Source organism: Babylonia areolata, chromosome 23, assembly GCF_041734735.1.
Source record: "Babylonia areolata isolate BAREFJ2019XMU chromosome 23, ASM4173473v1, whole genome shotgun sequence".
Classification (NCBI taxonomy): Eukaryota; Metazoa; Mollusca; class Gastropoda; order Neogastropoda; family Buccinidae; genus Babylonia; species Babylonia areolata.
In genome coordinates, this window is record NC_134898.1 from 36,710,820 (window position 1) to 36,723,042 (window position 12,223).

The following is a 12,223-nucleotide window of genomic DNA, read 5'->3' on the forward strand; positions in this document are numbered from 1 at the left end:
TCGCTCAAAGCATTGGCATCTCATCGATTATGTCATCGTCAGGAAAAGGGATAGGCAAGATGTACGTGTAACAAAGACCATGTGCGGCGCCGAGTGTTGGACAGACCATCGCCTTGTAGTCTCGAAGATGAATATTCGAATCCAGCCCAAGAGACACCCCCAAGGCCAGAAGGCTCCAAAACGGCTTAACATCGCTAAGCTGAAAAACATCACCATCAAACAGTCCTTTGTGGAGCTGCTGGAAGATCGTCTGGAATCCGCCTCTCTGGACAACCAGAATGTGGAGTCTGACTGGAGGACCCTGCGTGAGCTGATCTATAGTACAGATTCAGAGACCCTGGGACCCATGACCAGAAAGCACAAAGACTGGTTTGATGATAACTGTGATGAAATCAAGCAGCTTCTGGATGAGAAACGCCGTCTGCATCAAGCCTACCTGAGCAACCCAAAGTCCACATCAAAAAAGGATGCGTACGATGCCATTCGCAGGACTGTTCAGCAAAAGTTACGCCAGATGCAGGATAAGTGGCTGAGTGACAAAGCTGATGAGATCCAGGGATATGCTGACAGGCACGATATGAAGAGGTTCTATGATGCCTTAAAAGAAGTCTACGGCCCCACATCCTCAGGATCATCCCCCCTCCTCAGTGCAGATGGGAATACCTAAAAAACATCACCATCAAACAGTCCTTTGTGGAGCTGCTGGAAGATTGTCTGGAATCCGCCTCTCTGGACAACCAGAATGTGGAGTCTGACTGGAGGACCCTGCGTGAGCTGATCTATAGTACAGCTTCAGAGACCCTGGGACCCATGACCAGAAAGCACAAAGACTGGTTTGATAAAAACTGTGATGAAATCAAGCAACTTCTGGATGAGAAACGCCGTCTGCATCAAGCCTACCTGAGCAACCCAAAGTCCACATCAAAAAAGGATGCGTACGATGCCATCCGCAGGACTGTTCAGCAAAAGGTACGTCAGATGGAGGATAAGTGGCTGAGTGACAAAGCTGAGGAGATCCAGGGATATGCTGACAGGCACGATATGAAGAGGTTCTATGATGCCTTAAAAGAAGTCTACGGCCCCACATCCTCAGGATCATCCCCCCTCCTCAGTGCAGATGGGAATACCTAAAAAAATCACCATCAAACAGTCCTTTGTGGAGCTGCTGGAAGATTGTCTGGAATCCGCCTCTCTGGACAACCAGAATGTGGAGTCTGACTGGAGGAACCTGCGTGAGCTGATATATAGTACAGCTTCAGAGACCCTGGGACCCATGACCAGAAAGCACAAAGACTGGTTTGATAAAAACTGTGATGAAATCAAGCAACTTCTGGATGAGAAACGCCGTCTGCATCAAGCCTACCTGAGCAACCCAAAGTCCACATCAAAAAAGGATGCGTACGATGCCATCCGCAGGACTGTTCAGCAAAAGTTACGCCAGATGCAGGATAAGTGGCTGAGTGACAAAGCTGATGAGATCCAGGGATATGCCGACAGGCACGATATGAAGAGGTTCTATGATGCCTTAAAAGAAGTCTACGGCCCCACATCCTCAGGATCATCCCCCCTCCTCAGTGCAGATGGGAATACCTTGATCACCGAGAAGGAGAAAATTCTCGAACGCTGGGCTGAGCACTTCAACAGTGTCTTAAATCGCCCTTCCTCCATAAATGATGAAGCCATAGACCGTCTCCCACAAGTCCCCATCAACGAAGCACTGGACGATCCGCCAACACTTCTTGAGACCCAGAAAGCAATCCGTCTGCTATCCAGTGGCAAAGCACCTGGCTCAGACTCCATACCAGCAGAGGTCTACAAGGATGGAGGCACTGTGCTGACTGAGAAGCTCCATCAGCTGTACTCACTCATGTGGAAAGAAGAGACGATCCCCCAGGATTTCAAAGATGCATCTATCATTCACTTGTACAAGCGAAAGGGGAACCGGCAAGCCTGTGATAACCATCGGGGCATTTCCTTGCTCTCCATCGCAGGCAAGATACTTGCCAGGATCCTACTAAACCGCCTCACAGCACACCTTGACCAGGGTCATTTGCCTGAGAGCCAATGTGGATTCCGGAAAGAGCGCGGAACCACCGACATGGTGTTTGCTGCAAAGCAGCTGCAAGAGAAATGTCAGGAGCAAAATGCTGATCTGTTCTCCACCTATGTCGACCTCACTAAGGCCTTCGACACCGTGAGTAGAGAGGGACTGTGGAAGATCATGGCCAAGTACGGATGCCCTCGGAAATTTATTTCCTTGGTCAGCCAGTTCCATGAAGGCATGCAGGCTCGAGTCCAGGACAATGGCGAAACATCTGCTCCTTTTGCTGTCACAAATGGTGTCAAGCAAGGCTGCGTCCTGGCTCCAGCGCTGTTCAGCCTCATGTTCTCTGCAATGCTTACTGATGCCTTCAGAGATGGCGATGTTGGAATCGGCCTAAAGTACCGAACAGATGGCAAGTTGTTTAACCTCAGAAGGCTTCAAGCAAAAACGAAGGAGGTCATGACAGACATCATCAGAGACTTTTTGTTTGCTGATGATTGTGCCCTCAACGCTGGATCTGAAGCTGACATGCAACTCAGCGTCGACAAGTTTGCTACTGCCAGCAGGAACTTCGGCCTTACCATCAGCACGAGGAAAACTGAAGTTCTCCATCAGCCAGCCCCAGGGAAACCCTACGTTGAGCCCAACATCACAGTCAACGGTCAGAGACTCAGTGCGGTGGAGCGGTTCACATACCTTGGCAGCACACTGTCACGAAATGCGACCATCGACGATGAAGTGAATGTCAGGATTGCAAGAGCAAGCGCAACTTTTGGTAGACTCAATGCAAATGTCTGGAACAGAAGAGGCATTAGTCTTGAGACCAAGCTAAAGGTCTACAGAGCAGTAGTTCTCCCCACACTACTGTACGCCTGCGAAACTTGGACAGTGTACCAACGACATGCCAAGAAGCTGAACCACTTCCACACAACATGCCTCAGGAAGCTACTGAACATCAAGTGGCAAGACAAAACCCCAGACACAGAGGTGCTTGCAAAAGCCACCCTTCCCAGCATCTTCACCATCCTGATGCAGTCCCAGCTTCGCTGGGCTGGACACGTGGCGCGCATGCCAGACCATCGGCTGCCCAAAAGGCTCTTCTATGGCGAGCTGCAACAAGGGAAGAGATCACACGGAGGTCAGAAGAAGCGCTTCAGAGATACTCTGAAAGGCTCTCTGAAAGCGTTTGATATCAACCCTGACTCCTGGGAGGAATCTGCAGTAGACCGTGACAAATGGCGCGCTGCTGTGCACAAAGGCGCCAAGTTGTGCGAGGCCAACAGGACTGCTGCAGCTGTTCAGAAGAGGCAGGCCAGAAAGTCACGGGCAAACAAGCTCCCTGACAATGATATGCCTGTCTTTGTCTGCCCCAACTGTCAGCGAACATTTCGTGCGCAGATTGGACTATTCAGCCATCTGCGCATTCACAGATAGATTCATGAGCATCCTCCCCCCCACCCCACCACCACCCTCCCCCCATCCCCCAGCTGGATGACAACGATGGTCATCATCGATCTCGATGGACACACCACCAGGTGGATGTGTTTACTACCAGGCCTCTCCAAATCAGTTCTGCTTGCTCATGATCGGTTTGTCTGTCGTTTAAAAAAAAAGTACAGTTTCATAAGTGGTAACCTTTACTCTCCTAATTGAATATGTTTTTTTTATCAGTGTTTGGCAGTATTTTGTTTACTTCATGATTCTCTGTTGTCTATTAATATTCTGTACCTTTTTGTTAATTTGATATGTAGCGCGATAGCCTTGAGATGGCCATAGTGGTCAGCAAGGCTCTTAGCACCATAATTTGGTTTGATTTGTTAGTTTAATACATTGATTTTGTTGTTTGTCACAGTGAAGAACAAGATCCGTTACCGCGCTGAGCAGTTTGTGATGATCCAGAAGTCCATCCGCATGTGGATGTGTGTCCGCAAGTTCAAGCCCAAGTCAGTCTCCCTGCCTTTGTTACCGTTTTGTTGTTACCAGCACATTGTCTTGTGTCTGTGTTTGACATGTGTGTGCGTGCTTGCCTGTGCATGTGTGTGTGTGTAAGAGGGAGAGAGAGAGAGGTAGGAAGGGAGAGAGAGATTGCGAGAGAGAGAGAACAAAAACAAGAACACAATTCTTATTTGACAAAGTTTTGAGGAACCAGCTAATCGGTCATGGGAGGGACATAGTTATCACCAAAAATGTCCGGAACATGCATTGTTGAACACAGTACTTCAAAGAAGAAAAAAAAAAGACAATCTTTCTACATGATTAACCTGACTATACAGATTTGAGACAATGCAGCATTTACAATATCGCATATGCAGTGATAGTATCCAATACATGTACTCTACACTTCTTCCTGACTCGCCCCCCATTCCTTCCCTCCCTCTCCACACACACACACATACACATACACACACACACACACACACACACACACACACACACAGATGTTAGTGACAATCAACATTGGCAGTAACACTTGTGCAGTGATATTTCCTGACAAATGAATTCTGCACATTTTCGTCCCATGCATTGAAGGTTATATTCTCTCTTGTTGAAACACCAACACCATCATCATCATCATCATCACCATCATTTTTCATATTTTGCACAGTCTCACTGTGGAAGAATTACTCCATATGATGTATAAAGTAATCACAGGAGTAGTACACTTGAATGACAATTAACTTCCAAGGACATGCATTCTACACATCTGCCTAATTTCAATGCACTCCCAAAACAATTAACTTTGCAAGGACATGAATTTAACACATCTACCAACCAGTAATGCACTCTGGTGGTTATTCATTTTTGAAGGATGTATTCTACACATCTACCTTCCTTAATGTGCACTGATCACAATTAACTTTGCAAGGACATGTACTTCACACATCTGCCTACCTTTAATGCACTCCAATGACAATTTAACTTTGTAAGGACATTTATTTTACACATCTGCCTACCTTTAATGAATTCTGATGACAGTTAACTTTAGCAGGACATGTATTCTACACAACTACCTACCTTTAATGAATTCTAATGACACCTATCTTTGCAAAGACATGTATTCTACACATCTGCCTACCTTTAATGCACTCTGATGACAACAAACTTTGCAAGGATATGTATTCTACACAACTACCTACCTTTAATGAATTCTGATGACAGTTAACTTTGCAAGGACATGTATTCTACACATCTGCCTATCTTTAATGAATTATAATGACAACTAACTTTGCAAGGACATGTATTCTACCTACCTTTAATGAACTCTGATGACAATAATAACTTTGCAAGGACATGTATTCTACACATTTACCTATCTTTAATGAATTATAATGACAACTAACTTTGCAAGGATATGTATTCTACCTACCTTTAATGAACTAATGACAATAATAACTTTGCAAGGACATGTATTCTACACATTTACCTATCTTTAATGAATTATAATGACAACTAATTTTGCAAGGACATGTATTCTACCTACCTTTAATGAACTGATGACAATAATAACTTTGCAAGGACATGTATTCTATACAGTTACCTACGTTTTTCCTCCCCCTACTCCACACAGGTATGAGACGATCCAGAAGGTGAAGTCCTTGCAGGCTCAGCTGGGCATGATGAGTCAGATCGTGGGTCAGATGAAGAAAGACAAGGAAACAGCCACCAAGCAAGTGAAGGAGCTGGAGGCGGCCCTGGGTGGATTCATCCAGAAAATCAGGGTGAGTGTGTGTGTGTGTGTGTGTGTGTGTGTTTGTGTGTGTGCAGGCATGTGTGTGTATGAGTGTGTGTATGCGCATGCATGTGCATATGTGCGAGCATGCACACATGAGTGCACATGTGTGAAATGAATATAAATGGAAACAAAGGACAACTTTGTAGGTGCAGGTATCTGGTTTGCCCTTCAAGACCATGTTTTTTTGTTGTTGTTTTTTAGCAGATTAAGAAATATAAACATTGTCACAAAAATGTGTAAATCATTGTGCCAAGAAACCGAACACTGTCACTCATTGTACGCAGAGATGCTGTGCTGGAAAGACTTCACAATTTAAATTGTTGGTCATGTTGAAAGACATGCAGACTGTCAGGGTGAGTGGGCTGCTGCCATTGAGCATGCATGGTTCTTACAGGTTTTTGACTCACTTGTGTAAACAAAGTGAGTCTATGTTTTAACCCGGTGTTCGGTTGTCTGTGTGTCGGTGTGTCCGTGGTAAACTTTAACATTGACATTTTCTCTGCAAATACTTTGTCAGTTGACACCAAATTAGGCATAAAAATAGGAAAAATTAAGTTCTTTCCAGTCATCTTGTTTAAAGCAATATTACACCTCTGGGATGGGCACAAAAAAATAAAAAATGAAGACTAATTATATGCAAACTGCATTTACTGTTATATTACTGTTATATTTATATTTTTTGTATTCTCTAAACTTGGCACTTTGATCTGATATTCTGACCCAACAACAAGAGCAGTCATTATTATCATTTTTTGTTCAAACAGGAACTTCTTTTGCTAAGCATGGAAGTTTTATTTATTTTGCAAATGTTTTGGTGCAGAGAGTAAAAAAGGAAAAGTACTCTGTAATTAATGCTAGGGGACTTAATTCGAATCTTGTTAGGACTTTTTTTTTTTTTTTTTTTTTAACGCGAAGCTTTATCATAACAAATAGAGAACACATTTTAACGATTAGATTTTTAAAAAAGTGTATCACAAATGAGTCTTGAAGGCCTTGCCTCTCTTGTTAAAGTATTTTTAAAATCAATTCTTTATATACATAATTATATATATATATATATATATATATATATATATTATACATATATATATATATAATATGTAAAAAGAAAAAATACATGCCTATTTTTAGGTCATAAAAAGTTAAATTTGTTTTTAAGAAAATGACCCAAGTTTGTAAAACTTTTTAAAATTCTAAACATAAAGCTTCGCACTAAAGCCCTCCTGCCGGACAGAATGGGGATGCCACAAGACACCTTTCCACTGTAATGAAATTCTCTAACCCAGATAGTTGGGACAGCAGTTGCCTCCTCTGCAATTCTGATGGTTATAATCGGACATGACTGACCCATACAGAGTTTTGTGTTTAACATGGTTGCATTGTTTATATAGTTTGGCACTCCTTGTGCAGTTGGCTGGACTATATAAGCTTTTCTCTCCCTCTCTCTCTTTTCTCCCTCAACTCTGTAAAGTCATTGGGGTGCCACACAGAAGAACTGTGCAGATCCCTCGAGTTCTGTTGGTTGTGTGTCAAATCCTGGGTCTCTGTAGCTGCATTTCCTGTCCCTTCTGCAATGTTGTCAGTCCATCTGGGTTTTTTTCTTCTGTCTCTCCCTCCATGTCCTTCCCTCAGCAGTGCCGTGGAGGATTGTTTTAGCAAGGCCGATGGATCTTGCTACGTGGTCATATCAACGTAGCTCTCTTGGACTGTAAGCAACAGCGTCACATGTTACTGAAAGGAAATGCGCCGCGCTGTGTTTCAGTTTCAGTAGCTCAAGGAGGCGTCACTGCGTTCGGACAAATCCATATATGCTACACCACATCTGCCAAGCAGATGCCTGACCAGCAGCGTAACCCAACGCGCTTAGTCAGGCCTTGAGAAAAAAAAAAGAAAAAAAAAGGTGAATAAATAATAGATAAGCTTACATAAATAAATAAATAAATAATAATTATAATATAAAAAAGTAGTAGTAATAATAATAATAAAATAATAATAATAATAATAAGTAAATAAATAAATAAATAAGACAACAATGATGATAAATAAGCAAATAAATGTAAAACATGAAGACACACATTCACACATACACCCACACATACATAACAGATACGCACCAAACATGCAATTTCACGCGCCGCGGTGTGTGCAGACAACGAACCTGACGCGGGAGGAGATGTCGCGAACAACCAACACCCTGATGACCAACATGGACACCAGTCTGGCTGACCTCAAGAAGAAGCTGGAGCAGCAGAAGGTCGCCGAGGAGCAGGAGCGCCTGCGCAAAATTCAGGTCAGGGTCATGGATTTTTTAGGTCAGGGTCATGGATTTTTTTGTTAGGTCAAGGTTGTGGATTTTTTTTATCTTAATTTTTTTTTAATTGTATTATACACACATGAAAACCTGAGGTCAGGGTCACTGATTTTTATTTCAAATAAAAAAAAAATGTTTATGTGACACATACTTTTCTGTGACCCACTGGTTCAGACTCTAGCAGGGGTCTGATTCCCTGTCCTGTGCAAACTACTACTCGGAGAAATCTAAAGTAGCAGCACCATCCATTTTCTTTTTTCCTTTTTTCTGCCTGCAAGTGTATTTGTGTTTTTATCAGAGTGGATTTTTCTAAGATTTTTTTACGAGGGACTACCATTTTGATGCCATGAATTCTTTCACGTTTGTTAAGTGTATACTACACTATGCTATGTGTGCCTTTTGTGTTGCTTATCAAACTGTGTTCTTCTTCGTCTTCTTCGTTCTGCAACTCCCACGTTCACTCATATGTGCAAGAATGGGCTTCTATGTGTATGACTGTTTTTGCCCTGCCATGTAGGCAGCCATAGGGTTTGCATGCTGGGTATGTCATTGTTTCCATAACCCACCGAACACTGACATGGATTACAGGATCTTTAACGTTTGTATTTGATCTTCTGCTTGCGAATACACACATTCAGGCACAAGCAGGTCTGCACACATGTTGACCTGGGAGATCGGAAAAATCTCCACCCTTACCCACCAGGCGCCATTACTGTGATTTGAACCTGGGACCCTCAGATTGAAAGTCCAGCTCTTTAACCACTCAGATGTTGCGCCCGTCAAACTGTGTTCAAAACCAGTCTGTGTACCACAGTGGGGGTACCCCTTCCAGATGAAGGGAGCTTTCCTATGTACTCAGTCAGGAGTATAAATACACACTGACATTTTTACTTGTTCCTGAACTTGCAGGAAGAGATGGAGAAAGAGAGGAAGAGGAAGGAAGAGGAGGAGAGGAAACGCAGAGAGGAGGAGGAGCAAAGAAAACTGTGAGTTGGACACAAATGATAAACATGGCAGAAATTTTCTGGATGTGAGTCATTACTTGTACATGGTACATTGCAAGAGTTGCGTTCTTGGTCCCATCGTATGCAAATAGTTTGAAGACTACATGTGGTATATCAAGCATTGAAAATGCTATCGGAAGATATCAGGGTAGGATGGGGTTCTGTTAAGAGTTACAGAATATAAGAAACATATTGTTTGTTGGTTCGATAGTATACAAATAGTTTGAAGACTGCAAGTAGTGTATCAAGCACTTAAAATGCTGTCAGAAAATACTGGGATGGTGTGGCGGTACTGCTAAGAGTAACAGACTGTAATGAACATATTGTTCATTGGTTCCATGGTAACAGTTAGTTTAAAGACTACAAGCTTGTATATCAAGCTTTGAAAATGCTGTCGGCAGATACCAGGGTGGGGATGGATACTGTTAAGAGTAACAGACTGTAATAAAGATACTGTTCATTGGTTAGATAGTTTACAAGTAGTTTAAAGACTTCAGGTGGTTTATCAAGCTTTGAAAATGCTTTTGAAGATATTGGGATGGTGTCGGGTATACTACCAAGAGTAACCGACTGTAAGAAACTTTTTGTGTTTGGTGGTTCGATAGTATACAAATAGTTTAAAGACTGCAAGTGGTATATCAAGCATTGGAAATGTTGTTGAAGATAATTATCAGGGTGGGGTCAGGGTATCTGTTGTAACGGACTGTAAAAAACACACTGTTGGTAGTGACCTGAGCAAAGAAGTATTTGGTGATTCCATGTGAAGAAATCGTTTTGACCAGCGGCGGTTTTCTGTTCCAGGAAAGCGGAGATGGAAATGAAGAGGAAGAAGGAGGAGGACGCTCGGAAGAAACAGGAAGAGGAAGACAGAAAGGCAGCTGTGAGTTGGGTTTTTTTAATTTTTATTTTTTATTCGTATATCTTAAAACAGCTCTCTATAAAATGTTTATGAAAAAAAAAAAAAGAATTCATCCTCAGTCTCCATGAGAACAATTAGTATAAAGCTTGGGAAATCTGTATTTCTGGAAATAAACCCCCCTCACACACAAAAATAAATTATTCATAGTATGCAGTTAACTTCACTGAGGATAGATGGTGTATGCTTGTACAGCAGTGTTTGTGTGTGAAGAGAAAGCTTTCCACCAGAACATGATAATATTGATTTAAAATGTTACCTTAAATTCTGCAAAGACTTTAGTGTTGGCATAATTATAATGCCTTACTCAAAGACTTCATGCTGATTATTTTTGATAAATGTATTCATTGATGGAAGTTATACATGTATTATACATGTGTAAAGTGATTGAAAGTATTTAGGTGAAACACCTATGTATGCTGACGGAGTAAGTAGGTTAGGTACACGCACATACTGACAGACAATGATATGATAATAATGATCCTAATGATAATGATGTTTTGTTTCTATCATGTCCTTCAGTTTAAAAAAAAATAATTAAAAAAAACACACCAAAAAACGATAATGTTCAAGGCACATCACAAAAGCAAATTCTTGCATAAAAATCGTAATCAGAAGTAAACTTTCTATCACTCTTACTGGCACTCCTGTGTGTACAATGTGCCGTCACCTGAACCACATAGTTAATGTCCATATATCATCCATGTGATCATAATACCAAATACCCACGCACATAAATTCAGACAAATATTTGCACACACACGCTCACAAGTGTTCATGCATGCAGTTATGCATGCACACACACACACGCATGCGCACATGCACACACACACATACACACACACACACACACACACACACACACACACACAAAACACACTCACACACACACTCTCTCTCTCTCACATACACACAAGAGTATTCAATGCCTGTGCTATATTGTGGTTGCCAGGAGGCCCTACAAGCAGAGCTGGCCAAACAAGCCAAGGAGCAAGCCCAGAGGTATGTGTCACAGCCGCGCAGTGTGTGTGTGTGTGTTTGTGTGTGTGTGTGTATGCATGTGTGTGTGTTTGTGTGTGTGTGTATGCATGTGTTGGCAGGGGAGCGGGTATGTATGTATGTGTCTGAATGTATGTTTATAAGATCGTACATGTTATGTTTATGCATGTGTATAGTTCTCCAGTTACATTTTGGCGTGTGTATGTAACATTGATGTGGTGTGTTGTGCATGATATCATGTTTTGTAAAGCACTTTGAGCAGTTTTCTGCATAGAGTGTTATACATCATTGTTATTATCCTGTCACTCCAAGTCTCCCTGCTCGCTCTCTTTAAATAGAAATATTAGTCTTATGTAGATGACAAGAATGGTATTTTCATGTAAAAAATAGCGGCAGGTTTAATATATTTAGAGAGAACATTATGCACTGTACCTGAAGATAGAATTTATTTAATGTAACACTGTATTGTGTGTGCGTTCAATATATGGATGGATGCATGCATGCATGTATGTAAGTATGTATTATTTATTGTGTGTACAAGTTTGTATGCGCATATATATGTTTATTGTGCATGATTGTGAGTTGAGGACTGAGTGTGTTCCATAGGCATGTGTGTGTGGATTGTAAAGTGCTTTCTGCAATGAGGGAAGTGCTGATAAATGTCCAGTTATTATTATTATTATTACTATTATTAATATTATTAATGTTGACTTAAAATACACACCTTACATTTAATACAAGGTTCAGGGTAGGAGTCTGAAATTTCTGTGCACAATAAATATTTTTACTAAAGTGTATCTAATTTGGCCATTATTTAATAATATGAAAGAAGATGAGGCACATTTTGTGTTGTCCTTCTAGTTAAATGAATTTCTAGCTTATTGTTTACCTGTTTACCGCGACGAGTGTAGGTGCGTTAAGGTAGGTGGAGCCTGAGCACCTCAGCTGTCTCACCTGTGTGTTCCCCCCACCCCCACCCCCCCGCTGTCCCCAGGCAGGCCCAGCTGGACCAGGAGCACAGAGACAGGGAGCTGGCGCTGCGTCTGGCCATGGAGGATCAGAACGCTGTGGAGGACATCAATCTGCCCCCTCCACTGCCCAGGTATGCCACTCGGGTTGTGTGTCGTGTTGTCACGTTGGACTCTGTGTGTGTGTGGGTGTGAGCGTGTGTTTGAGTGTGGGTGTGGGTGTATAGGTGTGTGTGTGTGTGAGTGTG

General features: G+C 42.2%; 1 protein-coding gene across 4 annotated transcripts in view; it reads left to right on the forward strand.

Annotated features, from left to right (window-relative positions):
• Positions 1–12,223, forward strand: part of LOC143298043 (unconventional myosin-VI-like) — an 80,318-nt gene that overhangs the window by 49,172 nt on the left and 18,923 nt on the right. For all 4 annotated transcript variants that reach the window (XM_076610706.1, XM_076610704.1, XM_076610705.1 and 1 more), the window contains exons 21-27: positions 3,897–3,987; positions 5,613–5,763; positions 7,927–8,067; positions 8,998–9,074; positions 9,894–9,972; positions 10,961–11,010; positions 12,002–12,109. In XM_076610706.1, coding sequence (XP_076466821.1) covers positions 3,897–3,987; positions 5,613–5,763; positions 7,927–8,067; positions 8,998–9,074; positions 9,894–9,972; positions 10,961–11,010; positions 12,002–12,109 — 697 coding nt within the window. The remainder of the gene's footprint in view (positions 1–3,896; positions 3,988–5,612; positions 5,764–7,926; positions 8,068–8,997; positions 9,075–9,893; positions 9,973–10,960; positions 11,011–12,001; positions 12,110–12,223) is intronic.